Source organism: Cyrtonyx montezumae, unplaced genomic scaffold (assembly GCF_038088225.1).
Source record: "Cyrtonyx montezumae isolate F1298 unplaced genomic scaffold, pur_monq_1.0 scaffold_8, whole genome shotgun sequence".
In the NCBI taxonomy this organism is placed as follows: Eukaryota; Metazoa; Chordata; class Aves; order Galliformes; family Odontophoridae; genus Cyrtonyx; species Cyrtonyx montezumae.
The window spans coordinates 18,561,992-18,586,283 of NW_027072089.1; the positions used below are offsets into that span (position 1 = coordinate 18,561,992).

Here is a 24,292-nt window from a genome sequence, read left to right on the forward strand (position 1 = left end):
ATCTGTACAGCGCATACAAAACAGAAGCTCCAAACGTAGGCCTCGTCGTTATTTACATAACTCATTTCTATGTACAAAATAAATCATTTTGGTTCCAGACTCAGTGTAAAAACTACCATAAAACAGTGCTATAACCGACACATCGTGACACAGTTTAGAGAGTAACTTTATGCATCTCTCAAAGTGATAATGCTGCTTAATAGGTAGTAAGAAAGGCAAAAGTAAAAAACCTGTAAGGTATCAGAGCTGCAGCTGGACCTCTCAGTAAGTAACAGTGCTTTCTATGCATTATTTCAATGCAATTCATTTAAAAGTGTTCTTTACATTGGGAATAATATTTCTCTCGTCTCCTTCTTCAATTCCTGCTCAGCAATCCAGCCGTTTGCCACTGAACTTCCATTTCCATTATTCCTGGGTGGGTATAAATACAGCACGTTATTGCCAGTTGTCCCCAGTACAAAACATACATTTGTATAAGTGCAAAACAAGATGTGTCTGATTTTTAATAAGGCACAGAGTATCTGTTATTTTCAGTGTAACAAAATCCGCATCAGTTTCATATATGGAAAGAGTTTATATAAAAAAAAATATCAGTCTTTCAAGGGTTTGAACTGTTTCCTGAATCCAACTCCTTCCTGCCATCTGCAGCTGAGTAGACCAGGAGCGATATGGAGCCTGACTGGGAAATGTCAGCTATGTGGGAACTGCTGCTTTCCAACGGAGGAGATTCAATAAAATCGTTCTTGGGAGTTACCCTGTCAGAGATCAGAAATAAAACCATCAATTTTATGCACAGTGCATTAGGCTGGAAAAAAATACATACAGCTTTTAGCAATAAATGCTAAATATCTAAAGCTGTTTTCCTATAAAGAGAACACAAAGCAGTTCTATAGGCTACTTCAAGCTTCCCCCTCCCCGACTTTGCTAAAAATGCAACCCATTTTCAAGGGTCAACAGCACAAGAATATCCTACAAGCTCCAGCACTTGACATGCAAAAGGGAAAAGAATCCAGAAAAGCCCAATAAAATAGCCCACCCGCTAAAGATACACAAAGTTTGCAACAATTACAGTACTTAACAGCTACTCAGAGTTAACTGCACGTTGGTTCTCCATAGGGAAGTAGAAGTAGTGGTAATATATGTGGTAAATAGAATAAGGGAGTTAAGGAATCTCACCTGCCTTCACCAATTCTCTTCAGGCTCTCAGACAAGCTACTCATATCACACGTGCTATCTGCTTTGTTTCTTTTTTCCACCTGATCCACGGTCAGTTTACAACTACTTAACATTTGATTTCCACTGCTTTCACCTTCCTCAACTTTTTGGGCTGATGTCCCATCCGCCTCCATCTCTTTCTCAGATGTCTCCGGAGAGGTTTTAATTTCTGCAACAGTTTCTTGGCTCAGGTAATCGTGATTGGTGATTGCTACTGCAGAAGTGCCATGATTTGTTGTGCCACCTGTGCTAGTTCCCATCGACTTTGAAATTACTTTCAATCTGTGGGAACTCGATTTGTAGTGCTTCTTCTTATGTTTAACTTTGGAATTGTGCCTCAAGAAAAATTCACATGACTCTTGCAGTACTCTCCGACTCTCACTGATTGGACTGAAAGAAAGCACAAGCAAAGAACTGAATAAATGGATAACCTGAAACATAATTGGCACACCAAAATGTGAAGGAACAGCAACCAATCGATGGTGTAATCTGAGCTGGATGTTAATGAACATGAGAAAAACAGCTGTATGAAAAAAGAGGAGAAAAATCTGACTGCAATGGCTTTTAAGCAATTATGTCCGTGGAACAATTAAAGAAAACTGATTTCTACATTTCTTACTTCTGCAAGTAGGTCCAATGCCTTCAGCAGGTTAGCCATCTAAGAGAGGAAAGCAGGATTAGTTCATAAGCAGCTGTATTATGAAATTAATCTATGTAACGTAAACTTTGTTCAAGTGAAAAAATGGTGGCCATTATAAAACTGACTTCATTACTTTAAAGTTCTTGTAGCTGAAAGCAGTTAATCTGAAATGCAAGAAAATTTATACAGGAAATGGAAAGCGAGGAGAGGGAAAGGAAGCTATAAGCTCACCATCCTGGAATGCAGATGCAAAATAAAAGGAGCTTAAGGACTGCTGGCTTGGGAAATTCAAAGAAATAAAGAGATCCTAAAATACTTCATAGCACAGGAGCAATACAGATAATCTAAAAAAGCTAATCGAGGAGTAAAAAGGAAAAATGATAGCTACAAGAAATAGAGATGACATTTGTAACCTCTTTAAAGTCAGAGATATATATTCACTATAATTAAGTAACAAACCTGAATTATTCTGCCTCAGAATAAAAATAAAGAACAACACTTTAATACAATAAGGCCTAAGGATGGCACAATGAAAATTAACTTTCAAACAAGGAAGCCTAGCTGACAAGAACAGCAGAGGATGTTATTATTGCAAGATAGTAAACATAGCGAAGTACTGTGCCAAATGAAGGAGCTGAAGTGCAAGGAAGGATCTAAATGGCCAAAGTTGTCATTCCTGACTGGACTGGAAACCAGAGATGCATTACCACAGAAACACACACTCTCTATGCAGACAGCAGATCAAAGGAAAATATTTTCTGTCTTCTGAGAATGCACTCAAAGAGACACTGTGTCTGTAAAGCTTCCACAGACTTCAGCAGAACTTTCAGCTGATGCCCACATACAGACTCCAAAAAAAGAAAGGGTTCAAGGACAACATCTGGGCTGCCTGAGCTACACTTAAGACCACGTCTGAAATCCAACATATTTTAAAGTACACGTTTTAAAAAGCAGCAATTAAAATTGCTCTTACTCTCTTTTGCGGTTTCTGTTGAAGAAATTGGCCCATTCCGAACAGGTCTTTTTACTTCCCACCCAGAACACTGGAGATATGCCAACAATTAACGTCAGCAAATATTTCATCAGAAACAGAAATATTTCTGGTCTTGCTAGCGCCTTTGCCTGGAAGAGAAAGTTTAATCAATACAAAGATGACAACATACTTGTTGGTTCATTTTTTAAATGCAGAAAAATAAACTGTGTTAGAGACATGCTTCCTCTTCATGGCTGCTGTCTTTGTTGAGGCACGTACTGCAGACACACAGAGACATGTACAGTCAAGTCAGACCTGGTCGTGTCTGCTCACACTCTACAGCTGAATGCAGGGGAGATCAGTTAGAAGGAAATCTTTTTCTTTTAAATTTGAAGGGCAATAACACTTGTACCCATGTTCTTCAGGGATGGTTTGTACATATTAGATTCACCCTTTCACCTTTAAAAGAAACAGTTAGTGGAGGATCTGGGTGATCACATGAGACAGCATCCTCAGAGCCACAGGGAGTCACAAAGCTGCTTTCTGGTTATTGCCAGATTCAACCACCCATTTGCAAAGCTAGTCTGTTACAGAGGCCCTGTGATCTATCTTTTGAATGTGTGTTTCCTGGTTTATGTGCCAAACAAAAGTTAGCATTTGTGGCAGCCATGTAACATATACTACTTACACTAAAGTCTGTTTTTATTTGGTTCTGTTCTGATCAACGTAAAGAGGTCTTCAGGAAGGCACAGCCAAGCACACCTCTCTATGTTATTCTGCAGTTAGCACATGCTGTTTGTTATACAGACTGATCCCAGTAATTACATCTTATTGGGGTCTGTTATTGTACAACGCTCCCTGTTGCCATTTACTCATTCCAGTAGCTTAATTCCAGACTCAGAATACACATTCTTTATGCCTTATTATGATAAACTGTTATATCTAAGCACTACAAAACATTTTCTGTGTTTTGTTTTTTTTTCAGTTGTTTTTCATAAAATGAATACTGGCTTTATTTTCAGCTTTGTTTATGGTGAGCTAAGCAGATACTGAGCATGATCCAGGACTTGCTAAAGTGCACTTGTTAAGAACATGTCAGAGGATGTTTGAGAATGTTGAAGGATCACACCTTATCCATTCCACAATGCCTGTGCTTATATTCCTCTTTGATGACAGCTTACTGCAGTAATGACACAGATGGTGCATACGAAGCAATGAAAGATAACATGAGAAACTTGCAGCTTCCTAGTGATGGTTTCTACTTCCTATTTGTTCTTAAATAGAAAGACAAACCACAAATTACTTTCAGTTGCAGAGAGTTCTGTATCTCTACAAAAGATTTAATCCACTGAGGATACTGAATGTAGGACAGCTTGACTTTAAAAGCTTTTCCAAATAAATTTTCTTTTTAAGAGTCAGTAGTGATCATCTCTGCAATTTAAAGTGTTATTTTTGTAAGTTTCTCTTGTGTTACAGAATATCAGCCTGCATCTGACAGCTATCATGAAGAAATACATTGGAAATGTGTAATTTCAAGTGTTTTATAGTTCTGCACTTTAAAGAAAAAAAAAAGAAATTATTTTAGATGTATGGTAGCAAGGTACATCTAAAATCCAATTTAGACTCAATTTTAGAGACTCCTTTTTCCACCTCTATATAAATTGATGAAAATTCACCTTGGGTTCTGAAATACTGAGCCAGACATCCAAACACTGAGTAACTGCTCTTAGGAGCAGACATGGTGAAAAACAATCCCCCAGCTTTACCTGTGAAATGAAGTGGAAACATTCCCTTCAGAGTGGTGGGTTGGAACTCGCTTGCTGAGTGCAATCCATTTGCTCAGTCAGAAGTTTCAAAGCAGAAGTATGATACTACCAACTTTGACTTAAGAAGCAACTTATCACTACATCTTTTGGAGCTGACTGCTTAATGAGGAAATCATTTGCTAGGCTACACTGCAAAATACAGTGATGCATAAGGGATTTTGCTAATTAACTCTGCAATATTATTTACAAAGCAAACCATTACTTGCCTGATAGGGACAAGGAATATGGTACTGGTCACAGTGGTCAAACACCCAGGTTGTTTCCCAGATCTTCCGGTTCACCAGTTCATAGACGTAACACCCAAGAAGTGCCACAAGTGGCACCAAGTATAAACCACTAAAAACTCCAATTCTGATCATAAATTTCTTTAGCTTCTCTTGGTTTCTGCCATCGTGCTGTATGACTTGCCGCACGTGATTTAAAGAGATAATACCAGCTAAAAGAAGAGAGAGACCGAAAAAAACACAAAGGCACAACGGCAAAAGCACGAAGTACAGAGAGGCATCCACATCATAGAGACCCACAAAACAAACTCCACTGATATTGTCCCCTTCCACTTTGTTCATTGCAAGAAGCATAATGGTCAGAAAACCGGGTATCCCCCATGCAACCGCATGGAACCACATGGCCTTCTGTGCAATAGCTTCACAGCTCCACTTTCTTCCTGCTGCCAGGAACCACGTGATCGTCAGAATCACCCACCATATTGTTCCTGCCATAGTGAAGAAGTACAAAACCATGAAGAGGACTGTGCAGGCTTTGTTTTGGGAGCCAAGAACAACTGTTTCCCCAATTTCTAGCTTATCGTCTGCCTTGTTACAGGCAGTTCTATTCCCAAGAAGAAATCCAATAAAGTACATTAGAGACACTATGCTGTAACAGACAGAGTAATATATGATCGGCCTCTCTGGGTACCTAAACCTCTTAACATCAATCAGGAAAGTAAGGAATGTGAAAAGCGTAGCACAGAGACAAAAGATTGAAACTATTCCGATGAAGCTCTTTGCGACATCCAATTCATAACTTTTGAAGTACATATTGGGACACGGTGGTGCACACTGATCAATGCCCAGAAATTTGTAGCCTTGTCCATTGGAAGTGTGTAGGTGTCGTGGACACCAGAATCCATAATCCCTTCGTGTCTGCCCTGGGGTCTTCTGAGTTCCGTGTGCGTTGGTGGTCACAGGAGCAGTGGCAGCAGCAGTCTCATCACAATTGACAAGTCTAGAAAAAAAGCAACAAAAACATTAATACCCCTCATTATCAACGACAGTTATTTCTTACTAGCAGGAAAAACCTGATTCTAAGTACTGTTAAGTTTTATGCAAAATATCCTTCACGTGAATATCAACTGGCACTTTAAAAAACAGACCAAAAGCCACACACAGTATATTGTCAGTTTAGGAGGCTCAAACACAGCTGCTAACTGTTGTTGTTTGACTGCTTATGGCACAATTTACTCAAATTGCAATTGTTCGTTAGTAGCCATAACCCACATCAAAATTTTACACGTGTGCACTGAGAATATTTATAGTAGATTTTATCTGGATAACGATAGACTGTTGGAGAGACATAGTAATGCTCAGTCAAAACACAAGCTTTCCATCAAGGAACAAAGAAGGAAGGATCATAGTAACTTCAATTAACTGATGACTGCCGCATGATGGTGACAATTTGGTGCTACAACAATACTTCTGTTGAAAGCTATCTGCTTCAGCAATTTTATCCTAGCTCATCATGTTCTTTTAGAAATGGCCCAGCACTCAACTGCTTACAGGTTTAACTGGGAAAATATGAACTTCTTTTTAAACATTTAATACGGGATTAGCGGTGTGGGCCAGATCTTCAAACAAGATTGCTTCATTACAACTCAGGTAAGCATTTACTCAAAAAGGGATTAATGTTCATTTACATTCCAAATGTATGTATTTAAAAATAACAAGTTTTGCATTCCAGCTTCTGAATTGAGATTGTTAACTCAAAACATTCTTCGTTTAATGCTATTGTGTACTGTCCTTAAATGTAAAAATATTTTTCTTCCACTTTAATTTGGAAGCTCACATCGAGCTAAAAATAAACATTCTTATTTTTTCCTCTGCATTACCACTCTGTCCAAACAAAGCCAGGCTAATAACTGAGAAAACTGATTTTGTAGCAGGCTGTTTCAATAAACCTGGGTAAGACCACTATGCATCAGAACAGCAAAACCTTTATTCACACGTGTCTTAGGAGTATTATCTGTGTCTGTCAGAATAGAAGAGTGTGAATCTCAGAACTGCAGTTGAATTTGAGGCCCATCCTCATGCTAGCTGCTCTTCCACAGGCCCCAGCAGCAGTATCTCTGTAGTTTTGTTTTGCAGAACATCCCACACTACTACATGGACTTCTTTGTATTGCCTGTTGGGCAGACAGCACTTCTCACATGAACAAAGTAAGAACATTTTCAGTAAACAGTAGCAGTAATATAATAATTTACAGCTGTAATGAACACTGCAAAAACATGGAATTTGAAGCGTTATTTGAAATTTTCCTCACTTTTCCAAAAATATTCTGGAAGGCATTTTCTAAACTGAGTGGCAATATCGTTACACAAAAGCTCACACTAGATGAGAAAAAGTTGATGCCTTCTCAGTCTTAAATCCCACAGCTATCCTTTTTTGTCCTGCAGAAAAAAATGGAAATTGAGTTAATGCCATCTAACATATTCATTCCAATATTGACATCTATCAAGGATCATGTCAGAGGACTACTGTCCCAGCTCTGCCTCAGCACCAGCATGGATTACTAACTGCACAGGGGCTAGAAACACAATTTAAGTTTCCACTCCCTGCTCCTTTCCTGTACTTCTCTTAAAGAATATCTGGCCTTACACATTTATAGGTATCTACCTCCAAGTGAAGGTCAGAATCTTAATGTAGGATAAGCTGCCTTGTCTCCGGAACACAGACCTGAACAACTGTGAGAAAAAAACCTGTAATCATTTAAAGTGAGGCCTTTGCATACATAAGCAGTTAGGACTAATGGAAGGCTTCTACTGTTTAATGCTACATGGGCACTCAAATATAGAATATAAAATATTTCAAGGTTTTATGAGCAATTTATGATGTGTTTTTACTCTGCCTACTACAGACGTCAGAAAGCCCAGTGAAATTCATGCCATAGCACTTGATGTTTTAAACTTCAAAAGAAGCTTACAGCAAATCTATTTGTAGGAATCTGAACGTTAGGAAAAAACAAACTGCTTTCATTGCAACTGAAATTAAAAGTCCCTAATGTGAAATACAAGCGATCATTTTAATAGTGAAGTGTGCTGCAGTGAAGTGGAAGCTACAGAAAGCTGATTTTTAACACTGTCTCCAATCTTCAACTCAGTCTGGGTCAACTACAGTACATCTGAGAATGGTTGCCTCCATCGCTTATCACGTGAAGAAGTGCCACACCTGTTACATTCCAGCTCTTCAGGCCACGTGATTCCAAAAGTGTCCATCAGTTGTTTGCAGTCAGAATACACTTTCTCACAGAGGTTACGACAGGGGTGAATCACATGAACTTGCTCCAGGCAGGCAGGAACAAAGGCCTTGCACAGAAATGTATGGACGTCTGGTGAACAGTGAAGATTCATAAGAGTAAGAAAAGGCTTTGGGAAAGAAAAAGGCTTTGGTTAGTCATTTCAAAGAGATAATTCAAGTCAGTAATACCAATTCTCATTGCTAGGGCTCATGCTTGTCCCTCTGGATATTTGCAAAACTGGAGAATACCATTCAGCAGTTGCAGGATTGTCAAATCTGGTGGTTGTGAGTGCTGAGGAACCAGACACCTTGGCTGCAATAGCTTTCAGTCCAGTTCCCACTCTGGAATCTTAGCTCATCTGCAACTACTGAAATCAGATTTTTCTTATGAGCATTAGAAAACTGAAAGTAATCAAGGCCTAAGTTCCTATGGCCCTAATTAGCTTCTAAATAATTGCCCCGAGATATTTAAAGGTACGACTATCCTTGTGGTTCCCATTGGAATGACATTTACAGTCAGTGGTGTGCTGTGTTCATTTCCCCTCGGGCTACAGATGTTCAGTGTTTTATTGTGTTGCTTTTTTTGTTTGTTTGTTTGTTTTGTTTTTTGTTTGTTTTCCAATTCATGTGATCAAAATATCATCATTGCTCATTTTTTAAAATGCATTTCAAAATCTCAACATGACAGAGAGTTTTTCTACCTGCGTCACTGAATGCTAGATAGTGAATTACTGATGATTGCTTCAAGTAGAGTTCACAAAACAAAACATACTGCAACACAACTTCGCCATCCTCTGTTCATTCAATCCATTCCTTGGTCAGATATGCTTTAAGGAAGCAAAATGAACAAAAAACAAACCCTTTCCTTATACTTTCCTATCTTTATTGCTAGGTAAATGATTTGAAGCAAAATAGTACTGTGTGTGTAAACTTGGTTGGTTTTCAGTTGGTCACTTGTCCAACTGCTGTGTTGTTGAAAGGCCAGCACATTCAAGGAAGCAAGCAGGGACATACCAGCAGCAGAAGCACCCTTGTACTCAGTAGGAGGCCATACCCACTGCTATCCTTCTCTGCTACATGCTGTCTGCTCGGCCTTTTGACACCAGGCAAACACTCCTGATCCAGCTCGTTACAGAAAAGCAAAGTGCAAGAGTAGCACTAAAAGCAACACCTCCTATTTCATTGTGTCAGCCCACTACAGATCCTGGGGTTGGTGCTATGGCTGTGGAGGTTGAACCTTCCCACCAATATTCTGTTACCCATTGCTGCTGCACGACAGATGGCAGCAGAGTTGCCAGTTTTTAAGTATCCCAATAAAGATACACAGGCATGCACCAAGCAACTCCTACTACTGAGCTTGCAGTTAAAAGAGAAAAAACAAATAATAATAGATGTCCCCCTTCAAGAGGGATAACTTGGTAACAAACATTGGAACGGGTGGTGGGGATAGCAGGGTCAAATAAAGCAGGGTAAGAATAAAATTAAAACACTTTGTGAAAAAAGTGGTCCTAAGTTGGATCACATCCTAAATGCTACACTGCTTCAGATGAAAAATTCCAGTCAGGAGTTAAATCTACATTAATTACTTTTCCTTTGCACGGCCATTTCCACAGCAATTACAACACAGTCAATGATGCTGTACATGACAGGCAGATAGAGGAAGTGAAAAATTGATTGCTACAGTTCTACTACAGAATGTTGTCTTTGGCTACTGTGGTTTAAAGAACTGCTTTTGTTTAAAAGCAGAACTGTCTTGTCAGACAACTACAAAGCTGCCAAAATGCAGGTACTTGGAGCTGAAATCCAAGGACCTGGCTTGATATAAGCAGCAGTTCTTACAATATTTTTAACAAGATGAAAAAAATATTTATATTTTGATACCCAGAAATGTGATGAGAGGAAAGCCTGATGTTGTGAACACACAGCAGGGATTCCACCAAGCCTGTTGTTATCAAGCTACTGCCAACGCCTAACAGCAACGGGTGCACCACTGGACAAGCCAATGTTCCTCCATGTTTCCAGCAAGCAATGGCCCAGTATTCAATGAGCTGCAGGTTATAGCACCACAACTGTGATTAAAAGACACTGACAGATTCTCTTTCCTCCTAGAAAGGATCTAACCCCTTTTTCCAAACCACTTATGATATACCCTTTATAAGACACTACAGCAATAAGTTCTACTGTGTAATTTAACCAGGCACTGCCAAAAATATACAGCATTTTGTTTATTTTAACTTTTCATTTTTAACTTTTTTATTTTAACTTTAGTCCCTGGCAGGTTTCTTGAACAGCCTTCACATACGATCACATCAGAGCCTTTTTGAAAAAGGAAATACAATACACTGGCTGAACCACCACCTCCTTTCCAAAGATGTACTGAATCTAAAGAACTCCAACAGATTTTATCAGCAAAAAGTTCCTCCAAACAAAGATTCCTCTACATAATGTAAAACATGCACACACACACACAAAACCCCACCACCTTTGCCCCAAGCACAAGCAAAATAAGATGTGTAAAATACAGATTTTCACAAACTGCCTTCTTTTATCATTCAGGAACAGCAAAAGAGGTAGAAAGCTGCCTGGGAACTCTGTTTTCAATTACATATCTTTGAATGCTGGCTTTGTGTCCAGCCAGTCAATTTGGAAATGTTGCATTATAGAAAATAATAGGTCTGCATTTCCCAGACCATGAAAGGAAGAACTCATCAAAACCTCCTGCTGGACAGCATGTACATGGAAAGGGTCAAATCAAGACCACGAGCTCCCTTAAAGAATTGCTTGCTTCAAGGCCGTGTTATCTGAGTCATGGGCAACCCAAACTCCAACCTCCAAACCCCAACAAGTGGTTTGTTGGGTAACTTGCACATGTGCTTGTGTTGATGCGTTAAGCATCCATGTCTGAGATTCAACCCACAGCCACACAAAGACAGTGAGAATTAAATCACAGTCCTCCTCTCTCCTCCAGGAGGATCGGGACACACAGCTGGCACAGGCACGGGCTCTTTCAGGAAAGCAAAGCACTAGCCAATAGCAACAACTGCTGTGTCACACAAAGGACAGATGAAAACCTGCACATCTGTCAGCAGCAGTGCCAAAACACAGTGGAAGTGAGCTGTTTGAAAACCAACAATGAAGCCTCAGCAAGCCAATCTAAGTCCTGAAATAGAAACTCTTATCTTCCTGGAAAATTCAGTACCCTAGTTGTCTCTGTGTTAAGCAATAGTGCCTGTTCCATGGCTTGGGATGAGCTCTGTGGCCCAAAACAACAGTACAACCCTTGCTACTTAGATAATTGCATATGCCAGTTGTGGAATCAAACATGGGGATTACATCTGATCTTTTATAACCATACTATACTAGGTATTCCAAATTCCTGTCTATACTAAAGATATACACTGTTATCCATGGCACTATGCTTGTGTTCTGCAGATCACATAGAGTTCACTGTGTTTAATAATTTACAGCACAAGATTCAAACATTACTACTGTCCAGAAAGTGCCATTACAGACAAGTCACAGCCTCAAAGCCATAACTCAACGTATCTTACATATTTCCTTGTGTGGTATGTCAGCAGCATGCCCACCATCAATCACTGTGTATAAAAATGCAGCAGCCCTTTAAGAGCATGCAGCAATTACTCTCCATACTCACAGAGCTACACTAACAATTTCTGGTGTCCTTAGCCACTTCTACACTGATCATCTGTTCCAGTTAAGAGGAGCAAAACATATACAGCATGGTTGATTTAATCAACCTTGCTCTTTCAATAGAGTTGTTCTGGATGGAGTTGCAAGCAAGAATAACATCATACTCTGAGACATACAAGTCACTGTACTTATACAATTGCTCATGGCTACACAGTGAATCAGCTGTCAAGAATCTGATTTCTGGTTTGTGCACAATAAAATGATGATTGATAAATGTACCAACACACGAAACTAAATGAAGGACAAAATTTTCAAGTTGCAGTAGGTTCAAAGCAAAGACCAGAAGGGACGAGGTTCTTCCTATTGAATGCTCAATTGGTGATTCAACCATGGCAAGTTATAGACATTTAAGTTTGTGAGGACTCAAATGTTTTGCAGGAAGCAAAGGCAGTAGAAATGTCAGCACATTGGTGTTATGTGCCTGCTAGAAGTAGCTACTTCAACAGTAGAGCTGCAAAACCTGAAATGCAGGTACAGCTCATGAAAAATCACTGCAACATCAACCACCCTTCTTTAAACCACCAGTGAAGGTGGTGTGAACTAATCTGCTACTGATTTAGTGTGTGTGTGGAGGGGGGATGTATTCCATATCAATACCTGAGCTCTGGATAATAACTGGCTACTGATGTCAGCAGCAAACATCAGTCATGATCTTCATTTGGTAACCTTGTCAATGGAACTGGAGAACTCCAAGACAAAAGGGTTTTCAGGACTAAAATTCAATAATAGGAATATAATATTTTATATATGAGTACATTCAATATGCACAGAGTAATCATAGAACCATTGGAATGAGAAGACCTTTAAAGACCATCCAAGTCCAGCTCCCCTGCAATGAGCAGGGCCACTACAGCTAGATCAGGTGCTCAGAGCCCCATCCTGCCTGACCTTGACATCTTCAGGGACATACATCCAAGACCATTCTGGGAAATCTGTTCCAGTGTTTCACCACCCTTATCATAAAAATATTTTTCATTACATCCAATCTAAATCTCTCTTCTTTTAGTTTGAAACCGTTTTCCTTTGTTCTATCACAACAGACCCTGCTGAAGAGCCTGTCCTCTTCCTTCTTCCAGCCTCCTTTAGATACCAAAAGGCCACTATCAGGTCTCCCCCGAGCATCATTAACGTGCATTGATTCGGCAGAGGTAAAACCATTGCTGAAAGCATACATTCCACTTCTAATAAGCTGCTTTTAAAGCATTACTTTCTGCAGCTTGTGAAACAGAATTAAGGTGAACAAGTCATGTTTAGAAAAGGTTTTACAGGTTTTTAAAGTAAATTACATTGCTGCAAATACAAAAACGAAATTTTTTGTCAGAAGAGAAAGGTTATCCCAGCTGCTTAGAAGAAAAACTCTTTAAAGTTGCCTAACCAAGGACAAACTGGAGGCTCAAGCAGCTGAGGGAAAAAATAAAAAAAATAAAATAAAATAAAAGGAAAATCACAGCAACCAAACAAGCAGACCAATGTTCTCCTGCAGTAAATAAATAAATAAATTTACGGAGATATGAGCTTTCATCTTTGTCCTTCAGCTGAATGGCAAATGGAATGCATGCATTTGGACTTTCAAAGGTGAGAAGTCACTTCAAGGACTGAACAAAGAATGGGAACAGCTTAATCTGCAGCGGGTGAGGCTTGAACTGCTAATGGCAGCCTGCTTCCCCCACAGCCGTACAGGCGTGGGAGCTGCTGAGCAGTCGGCACACGAAGCAAAGTCTGATTTCTGCTGACCTCAAGAAGGTTTGGGTCCCTGGATCGTTTTTCTTTAACCAGCAACTACCAAATTTTCTGTAGTAAAACAATTTAATTTAATCTTTTCTCTTGAAGTGTTGCTGAGTACAAGATAAAAAATACACAGGCTCCTATATACAAACAGTAACAAAGATTATATACAATAAGAACAGTTGTTACATCTCACTAAGATCCTATGAAAAAGAAGTTTTAACAGTTACCAGAACAGCTAAATTCACTGTACCTTGTGGTTCTAACCCCAATTACAGCTTGACATAAATTGTAGCTATCATAGCCTCTGCTATTTACATCCAAAACAAACATGAAAGATTTCCTGAGCATAGCTGAACTGTTTACACAAAGCTTTCAATTATATACAGTTTTATCTCTCCATGTATGCTGTATAGTGTGCACGAGACAAGCACAAGTTTACTGAGGGAAAGCATACCAGAAGTCCTCAAACATCTGAAGTCCATATTAAACACGTGAGCCCCTCCTTACATCTGGGCTCTGGTCACCAAAAAAATCTCCGAACAATCTGAACTCCTTAATGTATTTGCCATGTGCTGTAGGAGTAAATGGATTGGTTACTTTTTATAGGACACTGTTTAGAAGGCTACCAGTAAAACAGCTAGATAGCAGGCAGCCTAGTAGAAGATAAAGCTCACGTGGAAGGAGCTCCAGCAGAAGTCACTGCTCTGGTTCCAGAAGTCAGACCAAATTCATGTTTGCAGCAGACCAATGAAAAGCACTTTCTGTGGTCTGCCTGGAATTGTCTCAAACACTTCAAAGTCCACCCAAATAGATTTCCTATGTGGCGCCCACAGAGACACACCCAAGAATGACAGTCATGGAATTCAGGCAACGGTGAATCTCTCAACTAGAAGAAGATGCTAAAGAGGAGCAGGCATCAGATTGCACAGCTCTCCAAACCAGGCAGCTAACTCCGAGCTCTGAGTAGTTTATTGAATGAAAACTGCTTTAGAGCGCTCACGGATCCATGCTCTGCTCCTTTACCAGTCTATAAAATATACGTTTAAGCAGTGAAAAAGAAAAAAAAAAGAAAGAAAGAGGCTGCCCACACTCACTAAAGAGAAGGTGAATACTTGGCACAGCAGGATTCTTCAGTATTTTAAAACCAATGATAGAGGGGCTATTGGAAAAAAAGCAAGATACTATCCTGTGCCAGAGAATTACAGCCTAAAGTTACAGCTCTACCTGTCACATCACTTAGTGCAGAAGGCTCAGCCAGCCCTCTCCTCCTGCAAAATAGTTACTTCCCTTTTTCTAAACCCAAACCATGCTAATTCATTCAATGCCTCTCATCACCATGGGATCATCATAATTACAAGGCAGACAGTTGTGCAGATGCAAAGGCATCTTGCCCAGTTCTGCAGAAGACCAGCTAGCTCCAAGTCCTCCCAGGAACAGTTATATGACATAACTGCGCGGACACTGAACCTCAGCAACTAAAACCCCAACTGATCTAAGCTGTTTTTGCACCCAGTGGGAGCTGGCTGTCTCTGCAGAGCCCTGCTGGAGCTAGGAACTGCTGAAAGTACAGCAGAACTGCAGGTGTGCTAATTTCCCAGGGCTCAAAGCCTATTAGACCAGAGAGCTCTCTGCAGGGAGCTAACTCTGTTGGAGTGTATCAAGTTTTCCACTCCAAGCACATCTGGGCTTGCCATTCTGTTGATTAGGTGAGGAGCAAAGACACTATGTATGATTTGGAAAATCTGGCTTACAAGGATAATTCACATGCTAACAGGGAATGATAAATTGTAACCCTCAGTATCCCAAATCCAACAAAATTGCAAGTAATCACAGTTTGATTTCTTGCCCATGTGGCATAGAAATGAGACAAAGCCTGTCTCATGGGCCAGTGCCTCAGCCTATGACCTACTGGAAATACTAAAAACAGAGGACAGGAAGAACTGCAGGTAGTGAGGAAGATAAATGCAACTTGATGGGCTTGAAATTTAACAACTCAGTCCAGTCATCTGACTTGTGCACACCAGACTTAGGTCATCTGTTACACCACAACTAAGCAAATGGATTAGGGAAAGTTTACAGGGATTAGTACTTTTAATGATTCCCACACAGTGCTGAACCAAATGCTTTACTCAACTTCAAAAAGATTGGCTTAGTCAGTGTCCTGAAAATCTGCACGAGTCACTTCTGTCTTACACACAGGCCAACAGGCAGGAGGATCCTTTGAATGAAGACTTACAGAATTGGTCAACACAAATCAGACACAACATTAGAAACAATGACCTGAAGTCTGAGCCACAAACGGAGTTGAGAAGAACAATAGAAAACTAGGCAGCTGCCTTGGTTTGTTTGTGTTTGGGAAGTTCTGACCATGTCATAAACTTTTTATAGACTTGGCATTCACCACCGCCTGTAAATGGTGATAAGAGTAATTTTCTATCAAATCACTGCTTCTGGGAAGGCCATGCAAGCACATAATAAAAAACCAAGCCTTCCACTCCAAATTCATTTCTGTAATAATCTTCACTGTATTTTGAAAACATAACATGCAGCAATTACTTCAAAAGAGCAGGTCAGGAAAAAAAACATCACAGGGAAAAAAAGCAATTAGCTTTTTTTTTTTAATATGTAAAATGTTTTGAGAAAAAAGCAACACTTCACACACACTGTTTTTATTCTCTAACTTCAAAGGAAGGACATACATTTGTGCTTCCACTGTCACAGCTGCTTCTGACAAGGAGGTGGATGCAACCTCCTCTATACAAGGGGCATCTGCAATGGTACCTCTTCCTTTTATCCCCTTGCCCAGGCATCTCTTTCCTCAGCTGCTGCAGGCAGCTCACACCCTGTGACATCATCTCAGCAGCTGCGGTGGCACTGGGGGAGGTCTGGCAAACCAACAGGGCAAACAGTCCACCAAGGGCTGTGGAAGGTCCAAAACCACCCTGTTGGAGCCATCCTGTTGCCAAAGTGGTAAAGAATGGTAAGTTTTTAGACACATGACATGGATGGCAATTTCTGTAAAGATCTTCCCTTGCAAACATGATGTATAAAGCAGTAAGGAGATGGGACATGGAGTCTTGGTCACAGAACATTGCTAGGCAATCATGATACCCAGTGGCTTCAGGCTCTCTTTGAACAGCTGCTTTCAATTTCTGCGCGCAGGATGAGCATGTGGAGAGCTTGGTCACTAAGCATTTTGTGAACAGTAAAGTGGCAAGATGTTTTGGCACTGAAGCAATCTGGTTGTGTAGACCTGTGTGTGAATACAGACTGGGACAGTCTTAAAAGGATGTGGTTACTCTCTGACAGAATTTGGTCTAGACAAAAAAAAAATGATTACAAATATCCTTGGGAAGAGGTCAGCCTTTCTGTCCTGCAGACTGAGTACCAGGCCTGCCCCCTGCACCTCTGAATCTTTCTAATGCTTTCGTTTCATCACAGCGACAGCTTACACAGCCCTCATGCTCCCCTACACAACCTCTCTTCTTCTAATAGCTAAGCAGAAAGCAAGCAAGTCTCCACTTATCTCTACTATGTAGTTCAGGAGAAGAGGGCAGACATCCACTTGCTCAATCTTCTGCTCTGGCAAGTCATTATCTGCTATGGTTGAGGCAACTACAGCTGTGTACAATACACAGAAAAGGTCCAAAAAGGCCAACAGCAGGGGAGACAAAGTCACCAGCTTGCTTCAAAGGCTTGGCGAATCAATAGTCAAGCAGAGGGAGAGAGAAAATGCAGAGTGCAGACACTCACACTGAGAAGTCATATTTAATCATCACATTGCCACACTAAATAGCAGCAGCTTCTGACCACATCCCCAATCCCATGCACTTCTTTCCTAGACATGTGTTTCTTGTGGTCATTATCAGTGAAGGGATACATAACATCCTACACCCACATGTCATCCTGAACATCACAACCATTCCATAACTGGAAAATCAGATTCCTTTTCCACCCTGCATGCAGCAAAGGTACAGGCTCTGCACAGCCTCACAACCCCTGCAGCACAGCAGACAAACAGCATCTCCCAGTCGCAGGAAGGCACCTAAAAACCACAATGGTCTCTTCAAAAAGAGAGTGTGATGATTAGGGAGGCTTGCATCAGTCTGTTCATTCACAGATATCCTCCTGGAGCTGGCTGCAGCCATGGGATTGAGCCCATTACCCTATACCTACAAGGCCTCGTCTTAGCCAGTGACCTCAGCATGTGAGCATGGAAAAGGGATTGAAGAAGCAGGATGTTCAATGAAATCCAGAGACCACCAAGCTCATAGTTATGTGTCAACATCTGTGGAAAGAACAAGAATCTGCAGGAGATCAACAGAACACCACAGCATTGCAAGAAACATTGGCTATTGAGAGAGACCCAGATGATGGCCCTCCTTAGGCCAGTTTCTAACCTCATGCATGGAAGGACTGTGCTGAGTCCAGAGTTAAGTCCCTCAATCTCACACAGCAGAAAGAAAGCATGCTAAGTACTTCACCTGGTGATCTGTTCCTGTAACAACAAGCTGTGTGCTATTACAGACAGCTTTGAAACACAAGTAAAGGCAAAGTTCTGGGAACATTTAGCATCATCTCAAAGAACCACACTTTACACAGGGTCTCCATTCCTCAAGTGCAAACTACTTTGGACCCCACTACACTTTAAGCAGCATCCTTTCAGACTTCCAAGCAAGGCAGTATTATTCACATTATCAATTAGATAGGGAACGCTATTCAGACAAAACATTAGATCTATCAGGTAACTGATGTGCCTAAAGCTGCCATAATAAGGTTATATGTTAGACTTGCTGGTTTTGGACAATGGATCACAAGCATATCACACCTGATGACAGGCTTTAGTATTACAGGTAACAAATACTTTTGTAGTGGCTGTAATTCAGTGCATCCTGAGGAATTAGTAGAGGTGGTATGGGAACATACTGCTGAAGTTCTCACTACTGTAAGAACTAATGACACCTTTTTTGAAACACCAAAGAGCAAGTGCAAAAGAGCACCAAAGGGCACTCACTGAATTTGAGTGTTATACAAATCCGTGCCACTCAGTGTAACTCATGTTAGGATCTAGTAGCCAGTAACACTGAGATGCTCTGAGTTATTCCTGTCCAGCTGCTACTTTCTACTTCTACAGTACTCACCCAGAACAGAAGTCATACTTTGTATTCCCTTTGATCTACCTGAAGTGTCTATCAGAAAAATTTCATCATTTGAGAACTCTGATCTAACAAGCAGCACTTATTTTACCACCTAAATATTTTGTTTCAATGAGCTGAAAAAGTTAACAATGTACTAAACATATGATGCACAGCATGCAACATTCACTACCTTTTTGGTTTGTTTGTTTTCTTTTTAAAGCCTTCCCTGGCAGTCACCACCAGGGATATGTGGTAATGAAGCAGCAGAGATGTTATAAGCAAAAGCTCCTTATGCTTCTTTATACCTTTACATTTTTTCTCCAGCTTAGATTCTTATGCAGTGTGAGGAACAATCAGCAACTCCAGGCACATATAGAACATCCACTGCTTTCTTAATTGAAGCTGAGCTACCAACAGTTTAAGAGGTTTTGGCTTCTAGTCATAAAGCATTAATGGTTTGCATCCTATACCAAGCTGTGCTTGTACAGAGAGAGGGAGAGAGGCAGGGTGCCTGTCTGTACAGGTCCCAGTAAATTCACACTTGAACCATTTTGCAAAACATCCCAATAACAGCATTCCACACTGAACAGCACTTCTCCAACACTCCCAACCTACACAAGGTTGGAAACTTGATCTTATTCCTCCTCCCAGTGTGTGAATGATACATAAATCAGAATACACATACTATTTAAGCTTGCTAGATGTTTCCAGGTTCCCCCCCCCCCCATCTTCATATTGAATTAACTGCAAATTTACACTTAGTAGTGACAAGTTAAGAGATCACATAAAAGAAAATGAAACTCATTGAGTTCATGGAAGTAGAAAGCCACAGAATTTTGGTATCAAGCTTTTGAAAGTACTTTTTAATCCACTCCAAGACAATTTTGGTAGATTGACTGACCCTACTTCTCAGTTTCTGCTACTGCTGCAATCAGCTCAATTGAACTCACCACAAATATGTGTTCTATCACAAGAGATGGAGAGCTCTGAGCAGAAGAAATAATTCCAGAGTTACGTGCTCTGTTCTGATGGAACAATGCTTTGCGTTGACAACTAACTCCAGGATAGCTGAAGTAATTACATTTAAATGTGAAGTGACTTGCTTTTGAGGAGCACCACGAGGGGGAGTTCCAACTATGGAAGAACAGGAGAAAGCCTGTGCTTCATTACAGCAACACTCACCCGTTTTCCTCAGAAGAAAAACTCCTCATCTTCAGTCTCTCAATCTGAGCTAGTGAGAACGTGAGCAGTGTCATTGTTAAGTTGCTCTGAGACACAAATACAGCAAGTATCTGCAAATAATTAGATTTCACTGACGTGCAGGTGTTTAGATAGCACACAAAAAGCTTCACATCATTAAGGCCTACGGCAGGTCATTCAAAAAATGCTCGTTTGTTGCATAAACAAAACTAATCCAAACAAAGAAAAACCTTGAAGATCTTAAATTCAGTCCACAAAGACAGAAATCTCAACAAAGATGGAGATAACTGGAAATTAGAAATTGCCTATTGCAGAGAATAAGAATGGTGTAGATTGCCACCATTAACCAGAACATGCATAACAGATGTTGCTTTAAATAGTTCACTGTTGTGATTTATATATCTATCAACATGAAGAGCTGATACATGAAGCAGAAATATAGCACCATGAACTGACTGACTATATGGCAATCCAACTGATTTCCAGAAAGGAAACCACCAGCTGAGACAATCTCCACAACATCCTCTCCCGCAGGAGGACTGGGAAGACACCAGCCCTAAAAACATTCATTTAACATCTTTCCAGAAAGAAGAGCTCTCCAGAAGTTTTTGTGCTCCAGCAGCTGGAAGTCACAGCTCTTCCTACTATAAAGGACTCCCCACAGGAGAGCACACCTGTTGAGCCTCTGAAGTATGACAGACGAGAGAAGTGCAAAGCTTTGAGCAGGTAACTTCACACTCAGATGAGTGTCATCCCCTTTACTGACTATTATTTGCTCTTTCTGGGAGTAAACACTCTGAATAAATAATGGAAGTATATTTCCAGAGCACAGAACAACAGAAAATAGGATTAGTATCAAGCCACTTCCTGCACAAAATACTTAAGACTTCTCGAAGAAATCTCCACCATATGACCTGGGACTGCTTGACTAAGAAAATTGCTCAAAGTCAACTAAGATAAAGTAAGGGAATTAAAGCAAGAGTCAGTCTCAAAACCCATTGTTTACATTGTAAGACCGTGCCCAGCCTTGAGAACAAGTTGCAGGGAGGGGAATAAGAGATGGAATTCAAAACCAAAGCCTCTAAGCATTCCTATTGAGGATCAAAAGAAAGATGTTTTAACCAACATACGATTAAAATTCTTTCCTTGGTACAAATCAAGTTTGGACTACCAACCACAGAAAAATTCAAGTTCTTAAGAGTCTCCTCACCTCCCGACCAGCTGCTTATTATTTATTTACAGTTGTAAAACAAAATTAAAGCATATTCCAGAAGTCAGTAACTCCTCCTTTTCTGTTACAACGGCAGTTTCCCTGAAAGGCTGCACCTCTGCAGACCTGAGAAGGCTCACTGTTGCCATCAATCACTCACAAAGTATACCAATGCCACTACTGAATCCCATGTAAAACTGCTACAGAATTCATGAACACACACTGCTCTCCAGGCCCAACCACCAACTGCACTGACCTTACTGCTTCACTCCAGTTTAACTGATAGCACTACAGTCAACAGAAGCTGCACAAAGATACAAGTGAGGAAATCTTCCTTCTCCCTTACCAGATAGGCAAGTGCCCAGCCATTTCTGTTTGGCCAACCAGCCAGGCAGCACTGCCCAATCACAAATAGAAGAAGGCAGATCAGAACATAGAGGTTTCAGGTAGCTCAGAAGCATCCAGACAACAAAAAAAAAGTGGTCTGTGTGCCCTAACAACAGTGTTACTGAAAGGTGTGGATACTGACAGAAGCTACTCCTGCAACTGTAGTGAAGACATGCCAAGCAAGAACCACCAACACGCCTGACAAGATAAGATGGCAGACACTGTAGAAAGAGCATTCCTGACAAACTATGACTGCAGAGGGCACTGCACAGAGTTCAAGACTGCAGCCTGCTTTACAATTTAGAATCACACAAATTTTTCTGACATCTGCAGCTGAATGCAGTTGCTCACATACAGATACTCTAGCATTTGATACTGGAATTTCCCATACAACTAACACTGGGCTGACAAACAGGATGCAAGCCTCTGCCCTTCCAGACTGAAGGCCAACATGGTAATCCTGTGTATTACAAGTAGCTTTGGCAACTGAACCAAGCTCCTTCTCCAAGCTCATTAATGAATATGCAAATAAGACCTAAGCAGTTGTAGCCTTCAACAAGACTTCTTTTTTTAAAAGAAAAAAACCCCACAAAACTCTAGAAACTTTAGTTTTAAACTCACTTTTTCTCTATCTGCATAGCACAAGACTTTGAGCTTTTCAAGACCTGTGTTAAGGTGTTTCCCCTCCTCTTACCACCAAAAGGCATTACTAAAACAGGTTTTAAACTTGTTTTACAAGCCTCTTAACCAGAGAAGCTCTCACCCTCTGTAGCTATTGCAATCAGCAAAGCCTTTCCACGAGGTGGCATTCTCTCAAGGGAGCCACATTACAGCCAGTTCTGGTAGGAAAGTGCTCAGTTTCAGTTTGAAAAGTCAAGAGTTTCTATATTCAGTCAGATGACAGCAGAATGCAAAATAAATAAATAAAATAGATGAGAACAGGGCTAAGAATAAGGTTAGGTGCCTCTCCTTCATAGATGCCAACTAAGAGAAGAACTAAGCTAAGAGAAGAACTAACAGTGACTTAGAATTATTATTTTTGCATCAGCCGAGTTCAGGTGGGCCAATTAAGTTACAACCCCAGAGCACTTCAAGAATTGCTGCAGGAGGTACACAGGCTACACGTGACCAGCTTTGTTAAACAGCTCTGAATGGCCACACTGATCCACTACACTCATTCTTCTGCCAGCGTAGTACAGAATCCAAGAGGTGTGCGTGTGTTCGTGTGCGCCTGTAGCTCCCTTAAACACTCTTACACAGCCAAGCAAGCAGTTCAAAGTGTTGCAGTGTTGCAAAGAAGTGCTATCTAGTCAGCTTATCTGCATTGTCGCTTAGCACAACAGATATTGCTACTATCAGTTATTGCCCTACGACAAAAAAGGATTTATTTCAGAACAGTTAGATTTACACACCTACAGTAGGGAAGGAAGAACTCACCTCCATCTGGAGAGCAGCAGTGTCCTGATCATAGTGTCCCATGATATTTGGGAAAAAAGTCATATTGTAAGGCATTCTTGAACATCTAGAAATGGTGATTGGTTCACACGTGAACAAGCTGTGCCCTTGCACTACAGTCAGAAGCAAGCTATAAGGCACGAAGAACACAAGCACTCCCATGTCGCCAGGACGTCCCACTTCAGCACATAGCCTCTGCCAGCAGTTACACGGACCGTCTTCCCACCAGGTTCAGAACATGCATCTTCCTCTTCTCGTTCCAAAGGCGGCAGGGAGCAGGAGAGGAAGGCCGATCAGGCACCCTGCTGCTGCTTTCGGCGTCTCCCCATTTCGACCGGCCGTGAGTTCATTAAATCCCTTCTTCCTTCAACCTGTAAGCGCAGGAAGAGACGAAAGGACAACGAACGGACGCGACAAACCCGAAGGCCGAGCTCGGAGCTCCGGGCAGCTCCCCGGGGCCGCACCGCGCTCCGCTCCCACCGAGGAGAGCGTCCGCCCGACGTCCACCTGCCCCGAGGGAGAGCCGGCCGCTCCCAGCGCCGCCGCTCGGTTCCCAGCCCCGCCCTGGGAAGCGGTGCCCGCGGGGCCGGGCGGGGAGGCGGTCGGCCGGCAGCCGGGGCTCGCTCGCACGGCGCCGCAGCCCGACCACGCCCGGGCCGCGCCTCCACCGCCCCCCTCGGCGGCTTCTCCGGGGCGAGCCGCCTCGGCGCTGTGCCGCTCCCCGCGCTCACCTCGTCCGGCCGCGGCCCCGTCCTTGCTCGATGGCCGCCGCTCCGCAGCGGCACCGGCAGGATGTGGCGTCGGGGCCGCTCACGCGATACTTGAAACGGCGGCGCGGGGGCCGGGGCGGCGCTGCACCTTTCCCTCCCCCCCCCCCCCCCCCCCCCCCCCCCCCCCCCCCCCCCATGAGGCGCGGCGCTTCCCGCCCCTCGGGCGGCTCTGGGTCGGTGCGTCCGCCCGTCCGCAGTTCGGGGGAATCGCAGCGAAGCGCTCGCGTGAATGTGGAGTGAAAAATCCCTTCCCTGTAATACCTGGCAGTCGTGTTTTCCTAACGAGGCTTTTTACCCGTGCAGCACGTTGTGTAACCGTGACTTAGAGAATTTCAGAAGCGAACTCGTCTCTCCTGTCAGCTCGTTGCTGGGATCTGTCCCCAAGCAGCGTGCTCAGCCCAGGGTGGGCTGACCGTGGATACTCTGCTGGGATCTGACGCTGCCACGATCAGCCCAGTCACTCTTCGGCTGAGAGGTAGACATGAGACAGTGTAGTACAGTTGCATTTAATGAAATAAAAGGAGTTTATG

General features: G+C 41.8%; 1 protein-coding gene across 2 annotated transcripts; it reads right to left on the minus strand.

Moving 5' to 3' along the window:
- Window positions 1-23,796, minus strand: FZD6 (frizzled class receptor 6). Of its 2 annotated transcripts, XM_065753672.1 has the most exons (6): window positions 22,975-23,422; window positions 8,095-8,291; window positions 4,861-5,878; window positions 2,829-2,977; window positions 1,177-1,605; window positions 1-755 (listed from the first exon to the last, which is right to left on the minus strand). In XM_065753672.1, the coding sequence occupies exons 1-6, from the start codon at window positions 23,152-23,154 to the stop codon at window positions 599-601; spliced, it is 2,130 nt and encodes a 709-aa protein (XP_065609744.1). In that variant the 5' UTR covers window positions 23,155-23,422; the 3' UTR covers window positions 1-598. The 2 variants fall into 2 exon arrangements, with proteins under 2 accessions (XP_065609744.1, XP_065609743.1); XM_065753671.1 differs by lacking the exons at window positions 1-755; window positions 1,177-1,605; window positions 2,829-2,977 and adding an exon at window positions 23,724-23,796 and having other exon boundaries at window positions 4,396-5,878; window positions 22,975-23,363.
- Between the last annotated feature and the right edge of the window lie 496 nt (window positions 23,797-24,292).

Excerpts from the sequence above, each read along its gene's own strand:
- FZD6 (XM_065753672.1), bottom strand. The coding sequence starts at position 23,154 with ATGGGAGTGCTTGTGTTCTTCGTGCCTTATAGCTTGCTTCTGACTGTA. Across the intron at positions 1,606-2,828 it reads AACAGAAACCGCAAAAGAGA|TCCAATCAGTGAGAGTCGGA; the intron begins GTAAGAGCAATT and ends GCTTTCTTTCAG. Across the intron at positions 756-1,176 it reads AAGAGAATTGGTGAAGGCAG|GGTAACTCCCAAGAACGATT; the intron begins GTGAGATTCCTT and ends GATCTCTGACAG.